The sequence below is a fragment of the Spermophilus citellus genome (genome assembly GCF_964194105.1).
Source record: "Spermophilus citellus genome assembly, chromosome: 2".
In the NCBI taxonomy this organism is placed as follows: domain Eukaryota; kingdom Metazoa; phylum Chordata; class Mammalia; order Rodentia; family Sciuridae; genus Spermophilus; species Spermophilus citellus.
In genome coordinates this window covers 137,625,192-137,652,891 of record NC_138183.1, presented here as the reverse complement: position 1 = coordinate 137,652,891, position 27,700 = coordinate 137,625,192, and the positions used below count along the sequence as shown (strand labels likewise).

The following is a 27,700-nucleotide window of genomic DNA, read 5'->3' as shown; positions in this document are numbered from 1 at the left end:
AATTAACTTAATCATTTTATACTTAATTTGATATCTTCCTAGAATTTAAATGTTTTCCTAGTAATAAAATCTGTTGCATTGTAAACAATAATGGAGTTTACCTTCTTACTTGACTGAAAGTACATAATAACCAGATATGTGAAGTCTGGACTTATTCTCCTGTCCCTGTCTGCTTGTCTAAGCCCTTTTTGGGAACAACACTATGAACACTTACAACATTAAAAAAAGTACAGGGGATATTATGATGCTCATGTAGGCTGTCCCTGAACTGAAGCTGTATCATAATATGCTTTTTGAAGTCAGGAGCAGTCCTTACCTTTTTTTTTTTTTTTTTTTAAGTACTGGGAATTGAACCCAAGGGTTCTGTACCACTGAGGTACATTTATATTTCTTTTGAGACAGGGTCTTGCTAAGTTGCCCAGGTTAACCTCTGAGATTGCAATCCTCCTGCCTCAGCCTTCAGATTCACTGGGCTTACAGGTGTGCATCTGCCAATTACCTGGCTCACTTGTCTTTTTTCTTCTTTATGAGTTGTAGGTAATTTTCATACTCAACTATTTTGCTTATTGTAATTTATCTGACATCTAATTTGAGTACAAGCCATTTAAAGTTCCATCTGTCTCCCATTTTAGGTTCTAATGTTATTCTTATCATAGTGATGCAGGCTGCTCATTTGAAAAGAATTTACTCACTGCAGCGCAGTTTAAAACCATCTTGTTTTCAATGAATTGGTATCTAGAGTTTACAATCTCATTTATATGGAATATCAACTTACTATTACTTTTCCCTCCACAGAAAGGCAAAACCTCTGAAGATGTCTTCCAGTAATGACCAGGTTGTTATCCCAATGCTACAAAGACACACCAATGACCTCCCTGAGATGATCGCTGGTGACCAGGAGACAATTACCCAAGGAGCTGTGTTGAGTTTTCATAATATCTGCTATCGAGTACAAGTGAAGAGTGGCTCTCTGCTCCAACAAAGAATGGTTGAGAAAGAAATACTATCAAATATCAGGTATGTGCATGAATTTTTTAAAAGTTCACTTTATTGACCTATAGGCTTTGCTTACTACCAATAGACTGCTGTGAGCATTTGAGTACAAGTTTTGTAGAGATATAGATGCATGCTTTCTTTCCTTTAGGCTAAACAAGGACTGATATGATTGGATCAGTTATCAGGTAGTTTAAACTTTGAAGAGAATTTATGAACTGCATCATGTTTTGTTTGTTTTTATGACTGTGCAATTAATGTGTCATTTAATTATTAAAGTGGCAGTGAGTTTGGAACCTCTTGCTACTTGTATCTATATGAGCTCACAGATGCTGGCCATTAGGGTTGTTAATGTTTGTCTGATTGCTAGAGAACTGTGCTTCCCTCTAATAATTAGATAGAATGGACTAATAAAAAGCTGACAAGAGTTTTGTGAGATAATCATGAGGGGAAATGAATTTGGATTTGCCCTGGCAACACTTGTTTCTTGTTTTTTGTTTGTTTTGTTTTGTTTTGTTTTGTTTTGTTTTACTAGAGGAAATAACTACTCCTAGTATAAGCAAGCAACTTTTTCTAACTCTCCAAGGCTGGGAAAGTGGTTATAAGAGTCCTGGTATGGTTGTAGCTCTATATAAAATCAGGTGTTTGACCTGTTTTCTTGACATTTTGTATGCATCTGTGGTCTTTACTGTCAGTAGTGCCTAACATCCTTCAGAAGACAAGGAAGTGACAGGGCTGGGTAGACAGTATTGGGGTGTGCCTGAGAGAAAAATGGTGAGGATCTGAGGGTTCATGGGCTGAGCTCAGGGGCTCTGTGCAGGATTGGAACTCTTCTCTGGTAATACCTGCTGTCATGCCTGCTTCTTGTCTCTCTTATGTTAGTTAAGAAATCCTGACCAGGTGAATAAGAAGAGGAATAGTGGATCTAAAGCTTTTATCCTTTATTAATGATTAGATAGAATTGACTTATGAAAAGCTGATAAGAGTTTTGTGAGATAATCAAGAAAATGTTGGTACTTTCAGATTTTGTGTTGAAAGAGGTAAAAGGTAATTTGATTTGAATATGTGTAGGCTAAATACATATAAAATACATTCTTTATGTGAGGGTACATTTACCTGCCCCTGCCCACTTTGGTGTTGGAAATCAAGCCCTTGGCCTTGTGCACAGTGAGCCATCTTGCTACCACTGAGCCACACTCCCAAACACCTCTAGATTATCTTTTCCTCCAAGTAGACTAGTGATGGGATACCCTAAGTGTCACCTCTGCTCAAGACTTCTTGTTGGGCTTAAGGCTCAGTGTTGTGCCTCTCAGCAAAGGACAGGGGTCATGGTTTTGTGCTCTTAGGCTAATAAAAGTGCAGTCAAATCTTGAAGTTCTTTCAATTTTTACAATTTCAGGGACTGTTGTTTCTCGTGTTTCTGGTGTAAGTATCTGTGGGAAAGGACACCCATTTTTGGTTGTTGTGTTTCAGATCTTTCTCCTGTCTGCTCACTTCAGGTTAGTAGGCTATGGGATGGAGGAAGAGTTACTCATATTATTTTTTATTTGTATTTGATAGCACAAGTCACTGTTCAAAACAGTAAGTATATTCCAAGAAATGTGGTGAGAATCTCAATTTTCCTTTGGATACTTTTTTGCTTTCCTTTTGTAAGAAGAAGTTAAATCAAATTTGACCTTGAGAATTGAAAAGATTTTCATACCTCATGAAAAACTTTCTCTTAAGCTTAGTTTGTCTTCATACACAGCGCTTGAACTTTTCCTTACCAATGTTTAATAACTATGGGAAAAATTATCCATTCCTGAAGATTTATAAATATTCGTATAATGGTGAGGAAAATTCATTCTTCTCTTTGGGAAATTTTCAGATTAATGATTATTTTTTAAATGATTTCAAACATAAACCTGCATGAATATAATCCTTTCACTAGACTCCTTACCTGTTTACATTCCACTGTTTATTGCCATCACTGTATCTCTTTCTTGGGGAGGGTACTGGGGAATGAACTCAGGGGCACTTGACCATTGAGCCACATCCCTAGCCCTATGTTGTATTTTATTAGAGACAGAGTCTCACTGAATTGCTTAGTGCCTCACTAAATTGCTGAAACTGGCTTTGAACTTGACATCCTCCAGCCTCCACCTCCCAAGCCACTGGGATAACAGGCACATGCCACTGTTCCTGGCCCTACTGTGTCTCTTTTTGCATTCATTTTTACTAGTGTCTTTTGGGAATCATTTAAGAGCAGACTGTTCACATGATGATTTTCTATCCCTAGCTTTTTCAGCCTTACTTTCTAGAAAGAAGGACCCTCTCCTGTGTAATCACTCAGTTGTTGTCTGGCAGCAGCTGAGGAGACAGGTATCCTCAGAATGAAGGCAGGAATGGTTCTGAGGGCTGCCCATCACTGTGATCCTCACCACATCATGTTTCTTCAGGCTCATCCAGACTGGTACCTTCTAATTCCATCCCACTCCAGGTGATGTTAAAATTGATCACCTGGTCATGCATCTGTCTGCCAAATTTCACCACAGTGTCACCATTTTCCTCTTTGCACTTCATTACTATTGTGAAGGGTGGTGCTCTGACATTAATCCAGAATCTTGCTCCTTATTATATTCCAACTCACCAGCTTCAGCTCCCATTCATGACTCCTGTCTAGATCAGAAAATATGATAGTTACCAAAGGGTGATTTATTTCCATTATCTCATAATTTGCATGAAACTAAGAGGAAAAAGTTTCAGGTTACCATTTCCTCTTTAATTTACTCTATTGACAATAGTCAAGGATTCCTCTTTCAATAACACTTAGTGGTAATGTATTATTATTGTTATTTATCTTGATACTTCTGTTGGTCTGAACTTAGTCAGTGGGAGACCGTTCAATTTGAGTTCCCTTCCTCCTTCACTGTTTTGACTTATTCTTTCATTCTTTGAGTATTTTTTTGTTATAGCTAGAAGTTCCATACACTTTTGAGGTTGAGGCATATACCTGTAATCCTAGTTATTCAGGACACCAAAACAGCAGAATCACAATTCAAGTCCAGACTGGACAATTTAGAAAGACCCTGTATCAAAGTAAAACTTTAAAAAGGCTGAAGCTGTAGCTCAATTATAGAGTGCTTGTTTATCATGTATGAGTCCCTAGGTTTAATCCTATTACAAAAAAAAAAATCTAAACTGTCCACTGACCCTAGGCCAGAATCAGCTGATGTTCATTCTGTGGAATTGTGGAGAATGGTATTTATAAACCATCATCTGAGTGTTTAGAATGCTCATTGCTATTCATGTGTCATTAGAATTAAACCACCTCAGTGGACATGCCTAGAGAATATATGTATGCATGAACATGCGTACACACACATATGTGTGTATGTGTGTGTGTGTGTGTGTGTGTGTGTGTGTATAACTTTGTTTAAAAAAATAAAACTGAATCCCTTATGCAAATGCATGAGGTTGTGGTTCTGTCCAGGAGGGGTAAGTGGAGTGGTGGATGGCAGATGGTTCCTCAGCACCCTTCCATCTATACTCTTCTATAACTATTGTGTAGATTAAAACCTATTACTTCTAATTAATGCACCAATTCCAATCTAGCACTGTAGATTCTTCACACATTTTCCACGTTTAAAAATGTATTTTTTAAGAAGTCTATTTAAAAACAGTGAAAAAATGCCTCTTCATAGTCTTAATGTAATTACTGATTTGGTCAGTTCTTTTATTTTCTCATATAAGCTTCTTCACAGCCTACAACTTTTCCCCTCTACTGTCTCACTGCTTCCCATCCTGTATTCTCAGATGCTGGTGTCTGTTGCCCTACTCCCAGGACATCCATTATATTCCTATTAAGAAAGAAAGGGGAAGGGCAAGTCTAATATAAATGATTGACACACTATGTGAGCATAAAATCACAGGTAGGAATGTAACTAAGTTCTGTTCAGTCAGAATATACCTATTTTCAGTAAGAAATTTCCTGCTTCTTTTTTAAAAAAAATTAAGAGATGTTAATGAGAATCTGATGCAATTTCATAAAATTTCCTTAAGTGTATTTGACATAGATCCTAATTTAATAGAACTTTGTTTAAAATGGAATAATTACTCATTTTTGCTTTTGTGTTTCAGTGGAATCATGAAACCTGGTCTCAATGCCATTATAGTACCCAAAGGTCAAAAGAAGTCTTTATGAGTATAACAGAAATTATAAGTCAGCTTTCTTTTTGTAGTTTCAGTGTGCTTTTAGAAATAACTTTTATCAGTCTTATTAATACAGCATCATAAAGTGGTTGACGTACACCTGTCAAACCTATTGTGAGCTAATGAGGAAGAATAAGAAGGGAATAATATTAAATGTGGGGAGATGGAACATAGGAATAATTGAAGACACATTTAGATAAAAGAGCACATTTCCTGGGTTGGATCCACCAATGTCAGATGGACAGGAGGGTCCTTTGGGAGGTCTATGTAGGATAAGCCAAATTTGCCTTACTTTTATGTTTCTGTGCTTTCTTATAGCACAAATGAAAAGGAAGGTGAGGATTTGAATGTAAACACACATACACATACACAAACACACAGAAGCACACAAACACACATGTACTAAGTTTTAGTTAAGTCATATATCTCTTGATTAGTTAATTTTATAGCTTGAACAGAATTTTAACTAACAGTAGCTGAGAGAGGTGGCCTGTATTGAAGGGGAAGAAAAAACCTCACCATGTTTGTCTTTTTGTAGGTTGTTAAACATTTTAGCTGCAAGGAAAGACCCAAGTGGATTATCTGGAGATGTTTTGATCAATGGAGAACCTCGGCCTGCCAATTTCAAATATCATTCAGGTTATGTGGTTCAAGTAAGTATTAGTTGGTTTACTTTTAGGTTTCATGTGTTTCTGTATAGGCAAGTGCCTTGGTTTGCAGTTTATTGTGCTTCCAGTGGATTATGTGACATACTCATAGAATCAACTTTTCTTACATCTGCTTCTCATAATTTCGTATTAGAAAGAGGGTGGAGTTAAATGGAAAGGCAGAGACGACCTGGAATATGACCTCTGTAGGACATGGATATAAATTCTACTTGTATCATTTTCAGAAGGGTCTGCTGATGTTTTTGCCCTCCTGCCTCTTTTCCTTCCTGAGAACATATTTGAATGTGTCTGCCAGTAGTCATATCATACTTCCCTGTGCTCCACTTGGATGTTCAGATGGGTGTTGAACTTCCTCCCTGGGCTCTGCAGCTGTCTGTATATGGAGTCTCTGTAGTTAGCAGAGTTGAAAACACAGCATTAACTACAGCATTTCCTTGGGTTTGTTATTTTCATCTATTGAGTTACATATACTAGAGGGATAGTCTAAGAAAAGACTCAGTATGTCTCATGAAAATTGTATTTTCCTTCAGAATAATGTCCTGATGAACACCCTGACAGTGAGAGAAAATTTGCAGTTCTCAGCAGCTCTTCGGCTTCCAACAACTATGACAAATCATGAAAAAAATGAGAGGATCAACAAGGTCATTGAGGATTTAGATCTAAGTGAAGTGGCTGATTCCAAGGTAATGTGAAAAAAACTGGTAGAATTGTAGCCAGGAAAGCGGACCTCCCTGTGTGGACAGTGTGACCTTAATCAGAAATTTCTTTTGACATCTGTGTCTGTTTTCTATAATTATAAGAAAAAATGACTACATAGCTACCATGAAGATGGAAATGAAGCTGGAGAAACGATCTCAAAGATAGTGGAATCCCTGGAGTGGAGTGTGGTCTCATTGCTGTAGTCAGGGCTCATTTGATGTCTTTGCACTAACTTTTCTTCTTCCTGTTTTTCTCTTCCTGACTTTCACTGCTCATTTCCTTCTCTTCTTCCTGGGACCTTTGTTTCATGGCTTTTTTGAGGCATATTTCTGGAATTGATAAATGACAAGTTCCAGGTATTATTTCTTTGTATATATAACTTGTCTGTAATTTGACTTCCAGAATTATATTTGATCACAGTAGGACTGACTTCTAATTTGCATTGCTACTAATTTTTTCTATAGCTTATCTTTGGCAGTTTTTTTTCTCATCCTCTCCTCATTCCCATTTTTTTTTTTTCTGCCAGTATTTATTTCCAGACTCATCTACCAGGCTCTTAGGTTTGAGAAGTATGTTTGTGGGCAAGAGTAATAGAATGGACTAAGTAACTCAAACTTTTGTGGGTTTGCAGGATCATGGAGAGAATGATTGAACTTTACAGTTTACTGCTCCACATGGAGGGTTTGCTGAGCAGGTATTTGGAGCTGTATGTGATAATGAGTTTTTTAGAATGTAGTGTCTTTGAATGAAGCCCCTGATCTTCCCTCCTAAAAAAATGAAGAATGTGGGTGGAACATCCTATTGGCTGCTGCTTCCTATTATACTTGCTGATAGGCTTTATGTGAAGTGTTTTATTTAGAAAAATAGTTCTGTGATGCTACTTATTTTTTATTACTGAGTATTGATTTTCTTTTCCTTGGCTCTCTTTATTTTTTTTTTATTGGTTGTTCAAAACATTACAAAGCTCTTGACATATCATATTTCATACATTAGATTCAAGTTGTCCTTGGCTCTCTTTATTTATTTGATCTTCTCATTCCAGTTTGGTACTTTTTTTTTTTTAGCTCTGTTCTTTACCATTAAGCACTCATTGTCCTTAGTTACTTTCTTGGATTTCTGGGGAACATATGTAAAGGCTGTTTTTGATTTCTTATAATTAACATAATCTAATAGTATCAAATAATTTTATATATTTTTAGTTTTTATGATATTTTGAACATAACAGAAATCTAGAGAAGATGGTCTGATTACTATAATGATGTGATTTGGGGTAATTAATATAATAGTTATATATTATATGTACATTGTATTATTTATATATTATACATTATGTTTAGTATGTATCTATTATTATGTTAATTATATGGAAATTAATATAATTACTAGTACTGTTCACCTTGATTTCTCAGTTGTTAACATCTCTCATAATTATTATAACTCTGTCTTACGGAACTATTTTATACAAATTTGTATGATATTTCACCCCAAAATACTTATATGCATTGGGAAAAAAGGACATTTGCCTACCTTACCACAAAGCCATTACCAACTAACAAAATGAAGAGTAACATCATATCCTCATATCATCAACTATGTCAAACCATATTCATCCACATTTCCCAAATTGTCTTCAGATGTCTTTTTAAAGCTCAGTTATTAAAAGTTCCCAATCAAGGGCTATGAGTTGCGTTTGATTATTTCTCTTGGAAACTCTTCATTTGAGAATTGTTCCCTACTGCCTTTCTCCCCAGAACTATTCTAGTCCTCTCAGCACACACAATAATATTGACTGGTTGAAAAGTTTGAACCAGGTACCTGCAGACTATCCCACCTCCTGCTTTTATCTGAAATGATTGATTGGGAATTCTGTATTGAGTTAGGGTGTAGATGGTATCACTTTAGAAAATCTTATGGGAATAAAATGTGCTTATGTGGTATAGTAGAACGAGAGCTCTCCTGGCTTCAAGTGTACCCTTTTCTTATAAGTCCACTCAGGGACTTTTGTCAGAAGCAATGAAGTGTGTGTGTGTGGGGGAAGGGGGTTGTTGTTAGAAGACTAATAGAATATTTAAGGTGTTTTCCTTTTTCATCTCCTAGCTTTATCTCCTGTTTTAAGACTGTGGTTTCACTGTGTCAGGTCCATATCTTTTAGTTTTGTTACTCACTGCCTTTAAACCTTTGACTTGGAGAGGAATATACAGAATGTTAAAAGTATGAGATTCATATCAGGTCCAGCCACTTGGATCCTCTGCCCTTAACCTTCAGGTACTTATCTGTTCAAATAGAGACCTCCTTCTTCTTTCAGGTGTCCATTTATTTCTTGTTCAGAATAATGAGGGTAATAGAGAAAGAGTATCTTGTAGGACTGAAGTTAACCACCGAATGAAGTTAATTCACTATGGTGGTGACCATAGTGGTTCTTGTTGATAATGTAATAATCTGTGTTTTAGGTTTTATCTAGAGGAGAGAAAAAAGGGACCAGTATAGCAATGGAGCTGATTGCTGATCCTCCCATCTTGTTCTTGGATCAACCAACAACTGGTTTGCATATAAGCACAGCAAATACTGTACTTTTGCTCCTGAAAAGGTAAATACTGTAGGAACACTCTTCTTTTATTTATTTACAATTGGATCACTTCTATGTACCAGGGGTTCAGTGTGCCAAGGTTTCAGAAGTGAAGAGCAAAATTCTTTCCTTTCTTCTTAAAGAGAAATAGTCAAGGAACAAAGAAGTGTTATTAAGAAAAATGAATGAACAACTTGGGGAAGAAAGGCCATGAAGGGAGTGAGGAATTGTTTTCAAAAACAGGATAGTCATGGAGGACCACAAGTATGTGACGAGAGACCTGTGACAGAGTGAGTCCTGCTCTTTCTGTCAGCAGAGAGTTCTGGTTGGAAGGAGCAACCAATAGCCCTGAGGCACAGCATGCTTGATGCTTGATGTGTGTGGAGCATCAGAGAGGCCAGAGGGACAGAACCCAGTGCAGGTTGGCTGCTAGACTCTAATAACAAGACCACAGGCTGGGGGCTGAATAACAGATACTACTTTTCTTCCAGCTCTGAAAGCTGGAAGTTGAGATCAAGTGTCTACAAGTTGTTTCTTCTTGGATCCTTCAATAGACACAGTTAGATGAGTCACCACTTAATGACCTTCTTTAATCTTAGGGACTTCTTTAAAGACTCTCCAGAGGTAGCCACATTCTGAGGTGCTGGGTGTTAGGATTTTTACATTCAGTTTTGGAGAGGCCACAATTCAGCCAATTAGAAATGATGTAAAGTAAAGTTGGGCTTGGGACAGATTACATAGACCTCATTGGCCCCTGTGAGACATATTTTGTGCTGCTAAGGTCCAGGGACATTTTGAGAGTTGTCAGCATTGACTGCACAATGAGGCCAAGGTGAATGTAGGACACCAAGAAATAGCTGCTGAAGTAGGCCCTGTCCTAGGATGCTGGTGGTCAGGTGGTAAGAAAAGCATGGGTTCTGGGTCTTTTTTTTAAGGTGGAACCAACTGGATCAGCTTAGGAAATGGACTTGGCCTGTTATGACTCCTAAGTGGGGGTCTGGAAAATAGAACAATGGGGAAAAAGTCATTCATTTCTATCAAGAAAGGAGACTGGCAGGAATGTAATAGGAGAAATTTTTAAGATTAATTTCTGAACATCTTCTTTAAAATTATAAAAAAATTATTTCAAACTGACAGGAAAGTTCCAAGAAAAGTTTAAAGAAAAAAAATTCCCAATTCCCTCACCTGAATTCCCTGACTTCTATTTTACTGCATTTGCTCCCCTCTTCCTTCATCTGTGTTCCACCTGTGTAAGTTTTTTTCTGACCGAACGCTCCATCTCTGGTAAATTCTCCCCAGTGTAAATTCCAAAAGGCAAGGACATTCCACTACACCAGCCTTCATGTAAGGAAGTTGACAGTGGTGGCTTCACAACCATCCAGTGCTTAGACTCTAGTCACATGTCACCAGCTTCCCCTGCAGTGTCTGTTTCCTGCAGTGCCTTGGGATTCTTTACTGAAACATGTCTTTTCTGGCTTTCCTGTTTTGGTTGGTTTTGATAATCTGTGTGAGTTCCACAGTCCTTTCCTGTCCATCACGCCCTTGCAAGTCTTGGTGGATTTCATGGGGTGACCCTCTACTGAGTCCATCCCTATGTTCCATGAGCAGATTCCGGTCTCATAGGTGGTGTGAACTTCCCTCATTTGATCATGTTGGGGTCTGCTGGGCTTCTCTGCAGGGAAAGTACTTTTCTTCTTTAGACAAGATTAGTATTTTTTTTTCTGGGAAGATAATTGGCTATTATACCAAGATTGTGTTCCTCCTAAAGTCTCACCCACCAATTTTAGCGTAAGCTAATAACTCCTGTTCTTGTGGTAGTTGCCTAACACATAATTGTTGACATTTTATCTAAGGAAGAGTTTTTCCCCTGTTGATTTTCTGTGTGATGCAATGGGTTGGAATCTGCTTTTCTTCACTGTTTTAATGATTAAATTGATCCTGATTTGACTAGGGGATGGCTTTTCAATTGTCTGTGTGTACTTTTGACCTCTCCCTGATCATTCTTCCATCATTTCTTTACTTTGTAGTCACTGTGATGTTCCATGTTTATGTTGCACTTTTCCTGAGTTAGCTATTTGTGGATGGATGTGGTTTGTTCTGGTTTAATTAATATTAAGAAACGAAAATGTTGTTGCTATTGTGCTCACTGCTATTGGAGTGGCTTTGCTTTTAGATCTTCAGTAGGTGTACCTAGGCCTACTGTATGTGTTTATATAAAATATGGAAATATATTCTATTTTATTTGGAAACATTGGTCCTGGATGAATTTTATGTGTGTGTATACAGATATGTGTGTGTGTGTGTGTGTGTGTGTGTGTGTGTGTAGTGGGGTTTTGTCGCGACCCCCTTGCCCGCAAGGAAGACGCAACACCGGGAATCTTCTTACAGCTGTTTATTCAGGCTCTGCAGAGTTCTTCCTCCCCCGGAAGCCCCTCCCAGCCTTAATAAAGTATCCGAACACCCAATGTGAAGCTGCCACGTGGAGCTTTCTCATAGGGTGTCAAAGAACCAAGTGCCAACTCTCCCAAAGAAGGAGTTGTTTGTCACAGACCACAACGAGGCCGGCGCCATCTTGTAATGGCGACCGGTCTGAAGAAACGGCTCACCACAGTTCCCCCTTTTGTTTTCTAAAAACAACACAGGCGAGAGTAGAGGTCCTATCCCACTGTGCAGAAGTGGCTGCATAGTATGGCTCAGCACATACTTATATATTTCTTGCAGATAGAATGGAAAGTTACCAGTAGGCGGGAGCAAGGGCGGGGGGAGACAGAAAGTTCTTGTTAACTCATACCAAGCCTTCAACCAGGAACCTTATCGGACCCAAGCAGGTCAAGACGTTCCCACATGACCGTTATAGGCTGAATAATATGAAAACAGACACCACAAGTCCTTCAAGGCCTGGTGAGCTGCCTCAAGGCCTTGTGAGCTGGCCTCTTTGACATGCACAACAAGAAACCAGGGCTGGATCCAAGCCCTGGGGGCCGGGGGGAGTCCGTGCCAGCAGTTCCCCCTCTTTTGTTTGTGGCACGTCAAAGGGAATCAAGTAGCCCCTGTCTTAGGTCGTTCACTGTCCTTACAGTGCTTACCCGTCTTTGGGGAGGCCCCATTCCCCTGTCTTAGGTTGCAGTGCAAGCGTGAAAGTTGCCCGTCTCTGGGTACTACAAGATCAGCTCGTTGTTGCCAAGGCGTTTAGTGGTATCTATTCAGCCAGTCATTATTAGGTCTTTAATTGGTTCCGGTTCAACAGGGCATAGAGTCAGAGGAGAGGAATAATAAAAATAAGGAAGAAAAGGGGGCAAAAGGAGAAAGGCATGAAGCAGGAATCATTGTAGAAAAATCATCTTCGAATTGGTCGGAGACAAACTTCAGTAAGATCATCTTTGGTTTGTAGGCGTTGATAATGGACCTGTATTGGCTTAGAAGTCAGAATGTTAATTTGGTCTTTAATAAATTGTGTCATTCTCTTGACAAGGCAGGGGCCTACAGCAGCTACAAGAAGGAGACCGAAAAGCGGTCCCATTACAGTGGACATCAAAGGAGTCAGCCATGGGGTATTTTTAAACCATTGTTCAAACCATCCTTGTTGTGCTTCAAACTCCTTTTGTCTTTTAGCCAATCTTTCCGTGACCTTTTCTATAGTTTTAGGATTACCCCAGTGTGATCTGCATAAGCATAACACTGTTCCTATAAAGCTATACATAGTTCTCCTTCCCTTACGAACAATAAATCTAGTCCCCTCCTATTTTGTAACACAACTTTTGAGAGGGAGGTGAGGGACTTTTCCAAGGCGGTAATTGATTTGGCCATGGCTGTTAAATCCTCATTCATAGCCATTTGTAGATTTAGTAATTGACCTCCCTGGACATAGGTGGCTGTCCCTGTTCCTATTCCGGTTGCTATTCTGCCTATGCCCAGTAGGAGGGCAATAGTCATAGTTATGGGTTCTCTGGGGAGCCGAGTATGTCCCTCAAGGTGTCCCAGGGTGTAGTCTGACCCATGATAAGATATCCTCGGCCATAGTTGTACCAACACACAGAAATCAGTAGTTGTATTTAAGACTGCCATGGAAACACAGGGAGTTAACCCAGTATTGCAAGCAAAATAGGACCCTTTGGGACCCCACAAATAATCAGATTGAGATTGATTTATTGGTCGGGTGATGTTGTAGAGATGTTGGTGTGAAAGCGGTACCTTTCCCAAGCAAACCCCTTGTCCCATGACCTCCGTGATAGTTAACTTACAGCTGGGCAGAGAATAACATTTAGGATCTGTAGTGGTATTAGAGGATAAATTAGACAGTATTGCTACCCCCTCATAATAGGGCGGCCTGGAGGTCAAGTATAGCCAGCAATCTTGGGTCCTGTTAGGATTAGTGGCCTTGAGAGCGAAAAAAGCTCCTCGGACCAAATTAAGAAGACGATCTCCAGTTCCAGGGTGTATGGGCTCAGGGGTATAATCAAAGGTTTGATAGCCCATAGTTATTGTTTGACCACTGGGGGAAGGTTTTAATGTTGGGGCTATGGGCTGTTTGGGTCTAGATGAGGCCTTTTGGTCTCCGAGCACCTGATTGGGTCCTATTAGACTCCCAGTAGGCTGTTTTGTGGTCAATTTGAGTCGAAAAAGCAGGCCAGGATTGTACTGTCCGGGGGTGTAAATACGCAGCCCCCAGAGATATCCTTAAGTCCAATCTGTTTGTTGTTTTCCATTGGAAGTATAAACTGAATAGTAATATTTGATTCTCCCTCTATTGTTTGCCAGAAGTGGGCATAGTTATTCCTGGGTGAATTCTTAAGCCAATACCCATTACTAGGGGTTTCACATCCCCACGAGGCACAATAATAGGCCTCAGGTCCTCCACACTTTCAAGTACGTTGTCGTCCCGGGCATAAATACCATGATCAGAACCGACAAGGGGGATAGGAATCCTTCTAAATTCAAAGTGAACAAGGTTATGGATAATAACGTTTGTGGTCCCTGGCAGCATCTATATATTTCCCCCTCCGTAATTTTTTGTAGATAAAGTTTTAAATGTTGATGGGCTCGTTCCACAATTGCTTGTCCCTGGGGGTTATAAGGAATGTCTGTTTTGTGTTCAATTTCCCATTGGGTGCAGAACCGTTGAACTGTTTGGCTTATATATGCAGGTCCATTGTCTGTTTTGAGACAACGTGGACTGCCCATGCAAGAGAAAGCTTTTAAGAGATGTCCAATAACATCTTTGGCCTTTTTCCCAGTGTGTAATGTAACAAAGATATAGCCAAAGTATGTATCAATAGAAACATGTACAAAAGACAGCTTACCAAAACTAGGGAAGTGGGTAACATCAGTTTGTCAGATATCATTTGGTTGTAAGCCTCTAGGATTAACACCCAAACTGGGAAAATGAAGAAATGGAGCACATACTGGGCACAGGGAGACAATTTGTAAAGCTTGATCACGCGAGCATCCTGTGCGGAAGCGTAAAGATTGTGAATTTAGATGGAATTTAGCATGGAGTTGTGAGGCCTCATCATACTTGGTTATAGTGTATACTAGGTCCATATTATGAGTGGCAGCATCTGCTTTAGCATTACCTTCCGCCAGAGGCCCAGGAAGCTCCGAGTGTCCTCGGATATGTCCAATGAATAAAGGATCTCGTCTAGCCCAAACAAGGAGCTGAACCGTTTGTAATTGTTCCATGATAGTGGATTGCCTGCCAATATAAGGGGCTGTTTTAATAACTGAGGCTAACTGAGCAACATAGAGACTATCAGTGTACACATTAAGTGGAATAGAATTGAATAGTTTAAGGGCCATAATTAAAGCCTCAACTTTTGATCTTTGGGCAGACAGTTTAGGAACAGAGTGTCGAATTACTTGAGATCCATCAAACACAACAGCAAACCCCCCTTTAGCTCCGTCTGTAGAAACAGTCTGAGCTCCTGAGATAGGTTCTCTTTTAATAATTTTAGGAAAAATAATAGGACATTTTTTAAGGCCTTCTAGAAGTTTATGTCGGGGAAAGTGATTATCAATTTTACCCTTGAAATTACAAAGGAAGAGACACCAAAGATCATTTTCTTGTTGCAATTTTAAAATCATATCCTGGGTATAGGGTTGGATGAGAATATCGAAAGTCTTTCCAAACAATGCATCACCCAAATATTTGGCTTTCCAAATCAGATTTATTACTAGTTCATAAAAGGGAGTTATTACCCGAGAGTTAGAAGCGGGTAAATGGACCCAATAGATAGGGCCTGCTTGCCAAAACACTCCAGTAGGATTTAATTTTGATGGCAGGATTATAAATGATAGGGGTATAGAATAATCTATCTGGGTAACCTGTATCTTTTGTGGGGCTGTTTTTATTAACCTGAGTGCCTTCAAGGCTTTTGGAGTAGGTTTTCGCAGGGAGGTGGGTGAGGGGCCTCCTCTCAAAAGGTCATACAGGGGTTTAAGTTAGTAGTTTAATATACTTAATGTTTAATCAACAATGTGAATTTATTTACCAAAATTAATCCCTATCTTAAACAGTAAGAATTGTTAGGCAACAAGGATCTTTCTGTAAAGAAATAAACTCACATTCCAATAGGTGTTTGTCATGTCAAAATATGGACAAAATTTTAGCTCACATTAGTATGGTTAAATTAGGAAAATAAACTGAAATATCTTTAAGTTAATTATAGTCAGTTTAGTATATGAAATTTTTTCTCTCTTTTTTGTTTAGATAACAATATAAAAATCTTTTTACTTAGGGAAATGAATAGAAAGACCTTATTTTACCCAAAGATGATTTCTTTCTTCTTCTTAGGATCCATGTGTGCTTTGTCTTTGTTGGAACATCTTGTTCTTTAAAAAAAAATACACTGTGGAACAATTTCTGAAAACCTTAGGATCCATAAACAAATTATTATACTTTGATAAGAAATATCAATGAAAATATAGTTAAAACCCTTAGATATTTTGTAGAAATAATTATAATAATTTATCATCTTATGAGTTTAAACAGTAACTTTGAGAAGGAGAAACTACGTGATTGCATTTTCACTTAAAAGCAAATTTACAGTAAACACATTTATCTCAAATATCTGTAACTGAAAAGGCAGAGTATCTGATAAATGTAAATATAAAACATAAATTATGGGTTTTCTGTTGAAGAAAAACAATTAGGCAAATATATATAAACTAATCAATTAGGCATGTGCTAATTAATTTATAGATTAACAAATATAGGTTATTTAAATATCTAAAAAATATATATTAAGAATAAGAACTTAACTTATAATTGTATTAACTTTATGTAACCACGTGGTCTTAAAATATTTGGATCCATGTTAATTTATTTTTAACTAGGAGTGCACTCTTCTATGTGACGTCACTTGATGTACTGAAATAAGATCCTTGAGTATACATTTTTATTTTTATAGTTAGCAATGAAAATAAGGATTTTTTGGTCATCACAGGAACTTTGCCGGCTTGTTCCTGTGGCAAGCAAATGTATCCTCATAACCTCCAAAATTAAAGGTAAAATATAAAGAAGCATATTTGATATCTCTCATCAATAGAACATTATTTAGTAACACAACTATAAAGAAAAAGTCAGGTTATTTAACTTAGAATTAGCTTAAATTTAGGACTGTAACATAGAAACCTGTAGAATTAAATTTTGTCTGAAAAAGATATTTTGTGTTAGCATTGATAGGCAGGCATGTTTCAAAAATATAGGCTCTGAGTAGCTCCGGTAGAAATCTGAAACACAGCAAAACAGGTCAGTGGCTGGAAGGCGGGACTAGAAGTCCTGTCTGAGTGACTGTGGAAGAACCAATCGGTAGCCCCCAAAAGTGTGGGAGGTGGGACCAGGAAGCCGCTCTTCTGGCTAGGCACCCCATGGTTACCATGGTGATGCAAGCAACATGGAGTCCGCTGCTCATTTTGGAGGCAAAAGTTCCCCAAGGTTTCCTAGCCGATTGCATTTTGTTTGATTTTGTCTGCATTTTTCCCCGCCTGGCCAAGATCTTACTGCGGTAGCAGCTTGTTCTGTCTCTGGACCGCCCCGTACACTCTGGCTTCCGGGGCCCGGGGTGGGCCCCTGTTCCCGTTTCCCGGCTGCAGTGGGCGTCCCTGAGCATCAAACTTGGAATTACGCTCGCTGCTGTAGCTATCTGAGCATAGACCCCAGGACCATAATTAATTTGCTGATTTATGATAGCATATTGTCCTGAGCCTGTTAAAATTTCAAGGTTACACTGTGGGAAGCCGGCGTCCTGATTGACTCAGGCTAGCTCACGACACCTCTCTTGATTTTCACTTTTCCACAACAACAACAACAACAACAACAAAAAAAATCCCTCCGGACAATACAGCCCTGCAAAGTTGTTGCCAGTCACTAGGTGTCAGCTGATTGGCAGAGAAAAACTCGAAGAGAGTCAATGTAAAGGGGGCATGGGGTCTGTAATTAGTAATTGCCTCCTTTAGTTGTTTAATGTCCTTAAAGGCTAAAGAAACATACACTCTGGCCGGCTGTCCATCGGCATCCAGGTTTTCAATTACTGGAAAAGTTTGGGATATCTTAGGCTGCCACTGAACACCCCCCCTGCCTTCTGGGGTTGTCCTCGTTCCAATCGGGGTTATAAGGAGGGAGCGCAACAGGGATCGGGGCCGTAGATGCTTTAAATCTTGACTTCTTCATTCGACCCTCCAGTTCCTCTATCTCCCTTTCCAGTTCCTCCTCCTGCCAGCTGTTACCATGGAGCCCAGTTAGTAACTCCCTTATCTTAGAAATGTACTCAGCACTGTGAAGCCCAGCTCAAGGCCAGAGGCCTTGTTACATATTTGTGTGAAAAACTAGTAAGGGAGTGTCTAGCGCCTGGAGTGCTGATCTTTTCAGACAGTAGCCAAATAAAACAGGACACAGCAACAAAAGAAACACAGAAAACAAAAGTGAAAGTACACAGTGCAGCTGCAATAAAATATGAGGCTCTCTCTTTCTTAGTAGAGGAGCTGATTCCGCTTTGGTCGCGGGTCCCACTAACCGGGACTATCAGGTCCCGCCCACCGGGACTGTCGTGTCCCACCCACGGGGACTGTCGGGTCCCACCCACGGGGACTGTGGGGTCCCACTTACCGGGACTGTTCAGTGCACCACCTCTGACGACTTGCAAGTTTTGATTTTCCCGGGTCTCGGCACCACTTGTCGCGACCCCCTTGCCCGCAAGGAAGACGCAACACCGGGAATCTTCTTACAGCTGTTTATTCAGGCTCTGCAGAGTTCTTCCTCCCCCGGAAGCCCCTCCCAGCCTTAATAAAGTATCCGAACACCCAATGTGAAGCTGCCACGTGGAGCTTTCTCATAGGGTGTCAAAGAACCAAGTGCCAACTCTCCCAAAGAAGGAGTTGTTTGTCACAGACCACAACGAGGCCGGCGCCATCTTGTAATGGCGACCGGTCTGAAGAAACGGCTCACCACAGGGTTTTTATTGTGTTTGTGGCAGGGTTCCTACCATGGCCTCATATTTGCTAAGCACTTACTCTACACCTGAGCAATATTTTCAGTCCTTGTTTCTCTCTCTCTCTGTCTCTCTCTCTCTGTCTCTCTCTCCGTCTCTCTCTCTGTGTATATATGTATGTATATTATTAAAAAATATGTAAACATACTTCTATAATTATTGCTGTTTATAAGAGTATATATTTAGATACCCATGAGTTCATATTATTATTTTTATTTCCAGTCCAATACCTCTGTGTCATTTTTAGTTCTTTCCCTTTCAATCTTTGCAAGTCACTTCAGACCATGAGAGATGTGACTCCTTTTATTTTAATATATTCACTTACTTGGTCTGTCTATGATTTAATTGTTTAATGCAACCAGTCTGCCACTTGCTCTGGGCTATATCTTTGTCTCCTACCTCTGGAAACCCCTCTACTTCATACTTTAAGGTGCCTGACACACCACTTTTATGGCTTCCCCTAGTACTTACCTTGCTTTCTCTGATGGCCATGCACTCGTAAGAAAGTTTCTGATAGGAGAGAAAAAACAGGACGATGCAAAGATGGCTGTTTCTTTAAATATCTTATGCTCTAGATGTCAACATACGTATAAATGAAGATGCCAGGTTATGGGCCTGGAGTTTGGGTACCTTTGTAGAACATACCCAGGAAATTTTTTATTATCTACAGCTCTGCTGACAGTGTTCATTAGACAATGATGAATTGATACAGAATATTGTAACTATTTCCTTTATGTTTTTTTTTTTTTTTTTTTTTTTTACTGGGTAGCATTCAAGCATCCTGCCTCTTGCAGAGATCAAGCCCTACTATGCACAGTCATCACTTAGGGTCTGATTAAAATGTAGATTCTGTTTCTTTAAGTCTGAGGTGGAGCCCAGGATTTTCCCTAGAGGACTCTAAGAGTCGACACTGATACTAATGCCACTGCCCATCCAATCACACTTTGAGTAGCAGGGCTCTCATACAATTCTGCTTCCTGCTTCTAGTTGTCTACCAGCTCAATGATGTCTGCTGAATACAGTTCCAGTTTCTGAGAGAAGGGCCAATCTTAGGCTTGTCATTCTCTTTTTATAGTCTCTTTAGTTACCTTATTCATTTAATACCAAGTCACTGTCTCTCAGATATATATAAACACACCTCTTGCTTTGTAACACTGAGTTTCTTTGAGCAGGAGTATCCTTTTCTTAGCTGAGTCCTGTTGGTCCTTTTGATGTTCCACTTGTATCATCTTTAGCCTAGGTTGTTAGCCTTTACAAGGAACCCTTAGCTATATCTATTCCACATTCTATTGAAATTTTTGGTCTTCTTTCCCAAATCTCCTTGGGGCAGAGCACCCTTGGGCACTAAACTATACTAGAAACTAATCAAATTTGTAGATTGAAGTGGGTCTTCTAAAGTTTTTTTTTGTTGTTGTTGTTGTTGTTGTTGCTCTCAGGATTGAACCTCAGTGTGCTCTACCACTGATCCTTTGACCTTCTTCTTATTTTGGGACAGAGGTACACCAAGTGGCTTAGGCTAACTTCAGACTTGAAATCTTCCTGCCTCAACCTCCTGCCTAGCTGAGATTACAGTCACATACCACCACACCTGGCTCATAAACATTTTAAATATCTACTTTGAACATTTTTACCTTTATTTTTTGCATCCATAGTAATAACTCATGTGAAATGGCCTTTTAATACTATTTCTACCACAAATTAAACCAGAGATAGAATCATAGCCTTACTTCTTCATAATTGTGACTTAGTGGGTATTCGCTTTTCTTTTAAGCTTTTCCTGTTAAAAGTTATGAAATTATAATATTGAAACTACCTTATGACAGTAGTGTGAAAATTAAAATGAAGTAATTTCTAAAGCATTTAGCAATCTCATAGTACATACTTCAGAATGTTCACTGTTTTATCAAGGTAGAAAAAAGGAAAACTAATCCTAAAGCGATAGAAGACAAATCATCAATGAGAATTATTTGTATGACTATTGTCTTTTTTTTTAAGGAGAGAGAGAAGAGAAAGAGAGATTTTTTTAGTATTAATTTTTCAGTTTTCGGTGAACACAACATCTTTATTTTGTTTTTTTATGGTGCTGAGGATCGAACCCAGAGCCCCGCGCATGCCAGGCAAGCGTGTTACCTACTGCTTGAGCCACATCCCTAGCCCAGACTGTTGTCTTAATATTTACTCTATTACTACTTCTCAAACTTGATTATACTTGTAGGTTGCCTGGACAGCTTGTTAATAATATGGACTCCCTGTATCATCCTCAGAAATTCTAATTCAGTGTCTAGGAGGACTGTCTAGGCATCTGTATTTTTAATAAGCATTATAGTAGTTTCTAGACTGTCGATGTACCATCTTTTCAGAAGCCTAATGTTTTTATTTTTTATTTTTCTTGGTAAGAATCATCTTTTTTATTTATCTTGATTATGTATTTTAATTGCTGTTATGGTACTTATAAACACTGCAAAATTCTTCCAAGGAAAAAACTGACTATAAATGCTGCCTAGTTAAATCCTGTTTAGAACACAAAGAATATTAATAATGTATATGAACAATTCTTTCAAAATAAGCAAATAAAAAATTCCCTTAATTGTTATTATTAAAGATACAAAGCCCATAATAATTACTACTTTTTCATAATAATTACTAAGGTGCACAAAAATCATGATTTTTTTTTGCATATCTGGGTATGAAACCCAGAGTCTTACATATGCTAGGAAAGCACTTTTGATGAGCTATATCTCCAGCCCATCATGAATTTTTTTTGAGTTGCAGTGTTGTTGAAATAATAAAGAATGATGACATGCTTAATTTTTAAATTGCATATTAAAGTGAATTTCTAACAATTTAGTACTAATAAAAACATTGAATTAGGAATGAGTCTGTGGCTCAGCGATAGCACACTTGCCTGGCATAAATGAGACACTGGGTTAAATCATCAGCACCATGTATTAAAAAATAAAGGTCTATCAACAACTAAAAAAAGAAACCCAAAAGATACATAAATAAAGGTATGGTGTCCAACTACAAGTAGAAAAATATAAAAAAATATATTGAATTTAGATTCCCCAGATGTCATGTAGGTAACATAAGATTAGGTGATAAGACTATAAGAGAAAATGAAGTTGAACTTTGAACTCTTGTTTTAGTGGTAAGAATAAACTGTTTTATTAGGAAGGGCAAGGTTTAGATGTGTAATGATTCCTTATCTTCCCTCTTTTGACTTAGGATTTCTGAGCAGGGACCAACAATCATCTTTACCATTAATCACCCTCGGTATTCCATCTTCAAGCTGTTTGACAGCCTCACCTTATTGGCCTCAGGAAAACTATTGTACCAAGGTCCTGCACAGAAGGCTTTGGAATATTTTGCATCAGCAGGTTTGGTTGACTTTTTCATGCACTAGATCCTTCATTCTTGGAATTCTGGGAGAGAACAGAGGTATTGATGGGAGTGCTGTTTGATCTTTGTATAAATTTACCTCAGGTTCTACCACTCTAAAACATCCTTGGTCACTTTGTTGCCAAACATTTTCTTCATATGGCAGCATATGTGTGTGAGAGTGTTTGTACTGGTCTTATGGCTGTTCTGCTTCCCAGTGACTGTGTGGGTTAGCTGTTCATTCCTATAACACATATCTGAGAAAAAGTAATTACAAAAAGTATGACGGTTTTTGGCTTCAAGTTTCAGATGTTTCAGTCCAAAGTCTACTGGCTTCATTGCTTTGGGCCTGAGGTGAGGCAGAAAAATGGTGTAAGGGTGTGGTGGAGGGAAACGGAGGGGGGGGTGAAGGAGGGAGCGGGAGGGAGGAAGAAAAAGAGGGAGGGAAGGACAGGGAGAGAGAGAGAAGAAAAAGAATAAGGGGAGAAAGAGGAGGGAAATAATGAGAAGGAAAGGTGGGGAGGGGAGAGGAAAGGAGAGGAAATGGGTTAGGGACAAAATAAATCCTCCTAGGGCATGAACCTAGTGACCTATTTTTTCAAATTAGGTCCCACTTCTAAGTAATCTATTCTAATTATTATCCCATGAAATGAATTAGTTTCCTGAGGAAGTTAGAGCCCTCATAATCAAATAATTTCTTAAAAGCTCCATCTCTGTACATTGGAGACAGAGTCTTAAATTCTTTAGTATTTAAGTATTTAAAGTGTATACTTTATATCCAAACCATAATATTCTGCCCCAACCCCAAAAGGCTCATGTCCATCTCATAATGCAAAATGCATTCAATCCTACAATTTCCTCGTCTTTAACAATTCCAACATTTCTCAAAACTCTAAATCCAAAGTATTCTGTGAGACACATGGTAACACCTTAGCTGTGGGCCCATATACATAATAATAGGTAAGTTACATGTTTCTAATATTACAATGGAACAGAGTAGACATTTCCATTCCAAAAGGGGATAAACAGCCTCCAAAAAAGCCTTGTTCATTGCATATATCCTTCCTCAGCAGACATTCCATGGTTCATGGCATCTCTTAGTCCTGGCAACTCCATTACTGATTTAGCTTCCTCTCTCAGAATCTCACATCACACTCTCAGGGGCTGCCTGCAGAGACTGCGACCTTGACACAAATTCCTATCTCCCAGGCCTTCCTTTGAAATCTGGGTAAAAACTTTCATGAACCCCCTAATTCAGAATTCTGCATTATTTAAAACTGGCACAACACAGATGACACCAAGGCCCACTGCCTGTAGGAACAGTAGCTGGGTCTGCTCGAACAATAGCTGTAGTAGCTACTGAGTGCTTGGACAGTGAAATGAGTCCTGGCAGGACAAGTTTCTAGGTGGCCCTGTGCCTGCAATATAACCCTGGACTCCCTTCTTAAAGCAGAGTCTTTCAAACTAGTTATCATTTTTACACCTTTAAACATCTTTCCTTTTTTTCTCCATGAAACATTAGTTTCTCTTTAAAGGCTCTGATTTCTTCATCAACCACACCTTCCTTATTTGCAATTTTACAAGTGTTTTTCTGGCCAAACAGAAAATTTTTAAATGTTTGTATTCTGCTTCTTGTTGCCATTTCTCACTAAAAATATGGCTAAAAGCTACTAGCAATGACTATGCCACAGTCCCAATGATTTGTTGCCTTAAAATTTCCTCCAGTAGATTACTTAGTTCATCATCTTTAAATTCAGCCTCAGAGAATGTTGGGACATGAACAAAATGGAAACAACTTTTTTGTCAGAATATACCACTTCCAGTTCCCAAAACAGTCCTCATTACTATCTGAAATCTCATGAACATAATCTTTACTGTCCACATTCCTGTTGACATTCTGGTTGTCTGAGATCACACCATAATTGTCCATTAACCTCTGCTTACAACATTCCAAAGCTTCTTTATCTTGTATCTCCACATTTTTCCAAATTCCTCCCACAAATCATTTTCAAAAGCTTCTGAAGCACATGGTCAGGTATAGTCACAGCAATGACCCCACTTCTTGTTAATCAACTCTTCATTGTTATGATCAATAATTGAGAACAGTAACATAGAGGAGGAAAGATTTATTTTGGCTCATGGTTTTGGAGGTTTCACTCCAATACAGCTCTATGCATTGCTTTTGGTCTTAGGTGAGAACTAAGCTTCATTTCTTTGGGCCTTTGGTGAGAAACATCATGGCAGAAAGGTGTAGTGCTGGAAACTGTTCAACTCTTGCCAGCAAGGAGATAGGGAGGGAGAGATAGAGGGAGAGAGAGAGAGACAGAGACAAAGACAGAGAGAGAGAGGGAGGGGGGAGGGAGGGAGGTGAGAGGAGATCAGGAGCATGATAAATTCTTCCAGGGCATACTTCCAGTGACTTAATTCCTCCCACCACACAGTAGTCCATTCAAGTTATTAATTTATGAGATTGCTATATTGTGTACCATGCCTTAAACACATGTGTTGTGGTTTAGATATGAGGTTTTCCCCAATAGGTCATGTGTGAGATGGCATAAGAATGTTCAGAGGTAAATTGATCAGACTATGAGAGATATAACCTGATCAATAGATTAATCCACTGCTATAGATTAACTGGATCATAACTACAGGCAAATAGGGGGTGGCTAGAGGAAGTAGGTCACTGAGGACATACATTTTGGGCTTATATTTTGTTCCTGGTGAGTGAACCTCTCTCCCTAATTCCTAATTATCATGTCCTGAGCTGCTTTCCTACTCCATGCCCCTCTACCATGATGTTCTATCTCCCCTGGGCCCACCACTACGGAGTTGACTGATGGTGGACTGAACCTCTGAAATCATGAGCCAAAATAAACTTTTCCTCCTCTATGTTTTTATTTTCAGGACTTTTGGTGACAGTTGATTAAAACAACATGAATCTTTGGGGAAATTCATATCCAAACCGTAACAGTGATCTTTCCCTGAAAGTTCAAAATTTAACTACTTGGATTTATATCCAGTTATTCTGTCAGTTAAATATTTATAGAATGGCCCAATATTATTATTTTGAGACCTATAACATATTGCTTTTTTAGTTTTTACCATGACATGTAATCTTGCTCTGCCTTCAGGAGAGCTCATGGAGATGCTACTTAACTTTCTAGAAACATTAGACTCAAGATTTAGGACTTAAGTGGGTGTGTGTGATCTATTAGTCAATGGAATGGCTAATCCCAAATCTGATTAGACCAATATTTCAGGGATGTCTGATTCTTTGAATTTTTTATTAAATTATGTGATTTTTTTAACAGCTCATACAATCTGCTTCAGAGATATTTGGGTATGATCATAGATGCTTCTCTATGACCCCAAACAGTTGTTTTTTTAAATTTGTTTTTGTTTAATATCTCTCCTTTAAAAGTAATCAAGCATGGGGGATGGGGATGTGGCTCAAGGGGTAGCGTGCTTGACTGGCACCACATAGCAACAAAGCACCACAGCACCACATAGCAACAAAGATGTTGTGTCCGCCAAAAACTAAAAAAAAATAAAAATTAAAAATTAAAAAATTCTCTCTCTCTCTCTCTCTCTCTCTCTCTCTCTCTCTCTCTCTCTCTCTCCTCACACTCTCTAAAGATAAAAATTATCTCTGACTCTCTCTCTCACTCTCTCTTTAAAAAAAAATTTAAAAAAATACTCAAGCATGTATGGGTCTGGGGAGTCCAGAGGAGATAAGAATCAGACCACAGGCAAAGTTTAGATGATTTATGCCACTACAAGTGGAGGAAAGAGTTCACGTGTACTGTACTGGTCATTTTCTTTCCAGAATGCTACTCTGAAGGATTTGTTCCTCTTTGGAATTATGACAGATTGAGAGATGATAAATTTGAAATATGAATTTAATAGGTGGAAAAGCTATCTTGTTGTCATTAGTACTGCCATTCCAGTATTTCCTGGATCAACTCAGAATACAATGCACCCAGGCCTTCAAAACTTCCTTCCTGGACTTAGCCTTAGTCTTATGAAGGAGTATTGATAAACTCCAGGAAATTTAGAAAGCTTATTAAATTTTACTACTTATTGTAGATAATAACTAATGTAATATGTTCTAAAGAGTCCAGATTTGGTTGGATATGTATGTATGCATGTATGAAAATGAGGGAGAAGATGATAATTCTGCCTTCCCTAGTCTCACCTGTCTCACACTGTGTGAATCCTCTTTACTTTCGAAGACCATCGGGTTGAGTTGTTGGAGTGCCTTCTTTTGCAGGTTATCCCTGTGAGCTGTACAACAGCCCTGCAGTCTTCTTTCTGGAGATCATTAATGGAGAATTTTCTGCTATGGTATTAAACATAGAGGAAGAAGGGTGTGAAGGTACATCAGTCTCAGATTCACAGTTTTTGCCTAATCAATTTGGCTGAGGTTTTGTGATATGGAAAGGTATTATAACAAAGCTTTGTGAATTTGCATTAATGTTGTGTTCTGATACCAGTCAGCAGATAGGCTTTGTTACCTGTGAGTGCTATGGTTTTTTGTTTGTTTTATTTATGAGTGAGCATTTATATGCTACTTTTGATTTTATGGGGGGGTTTCCATTAAAAATAAATATGCTCATTGTTTTAGTACTTATAAATGAGAATCAGTTTTTATGCATTAACATGTAGAATAAAAGGAACAGATTTTTATATTAACATTATAACTCTGTATGAAGATATTTATTTTAATAGTTAGGTTCCAAGTTGGGAGGAAAAGGTCAGTGAGTTTGCTGTTATCTGTAATTACAGTCATAGTAGTAGCCAGCTCATTCACCTGTGTATTCCTAATGTGAAAAGTGGCAATAAAGCTAGTAATTTTTATATTCAGGCTCTAAAATCAAATTGTTATTGAAGAAAGGAGTCATAGAAAAATGGGTTAAATAACTTGTTGTGGGCTGGGGATGTGGCTCAAGCGGTAGCGTGCTCGCCTGGCATGCGTGCGGCCCGGGTTCGATCCTCAGCACCACATACCAACAAAGATGTTGTGTCCGCTGAGAACTAAAAAATAAATATTAAAAAAAATTCTCTCTCTCTCTCTCTCTCTCTCTCTCTCTCTCTCTCTTTCAAAAAAAAATAACTTGTTGTCTGATAGTAGTGTTTTTGTTCTTTATTCATTTTTATTTGAAAGTCAGCGAGACTGAAGAGCTTTCCAAGGGGAAAATACCAGTCATAGAAACATTAGTTGAGTTTTACCTCAACTCCTCCATCTACAGAGAAACAAAAGCTGAGTTAGACCAACTCGCAGGTGGTCAGAAGAAGAGGAGCTCAGCCTTCAAGGAGACCACCTATGTCACCTCCTTCTATCATCAGTTCAGATGGATTGTCTGGCGTTTTTTCAAGAATTTGCTGAGAGATCCTGAGGAAAACATATTTCAGGTGCCCTGAGACTCTTTTAATTATGCTGTGAAATAACCCTGTAGAATTAACATGGTTTTGATATGATCTACTTCAGGAATTGGTTTATTCTCTTCCATTCACTTATTATCCTTGGTTCATTTGGTATGTAATCATGGCCAATAGAACAACAACAACAACAAATCACAAGTTTTACTTATGGGAAAGTTTCTTAGTGATTCTTGGATTACCTCACCCAAAATTTTTGTTGACGTAGACAAATTAGAATGGGTAATATTGAGTAGAAAAAAAATTTCCTCAAAAAAAAAATAAAGACAATGTGCCTCAGA

At 38.6% G+C, this 27,700-nt stretch overlaps 1 protein-coding gene across 1 annotated transcript; it reads left to right on the top strand.

The window, feature by feature from the left end:
- Window positions 1-814: 814 nt before the first annotated feature.
- Window positions 815-27,401, top strand: LOC308641594 (broad substrate specificity ATP-binding cassette transporter ABCG2-like; the record flags this gene model as incomplete). The annotated part of the gene is made up of 8 exons (XM_081280262.1): window positions 815-1,017; window positions 5,113-5,172; window positions 5,723-5,837; window positions 6,383-6,535; window positions 9,002-9,138; window positions 21,828-21,979; window positions 26,251-26,355; window positions 27,145-27,401. 8 exons carry the CDS (start codon window positions 815-817, stop codon window positions 27,399-27,401), a joined length of 1,182 nt encoding a protein of 393 aa, XP_081136388.1.
- Window positions 27,402-27,700: the final 299 nt, after the last annotated feature.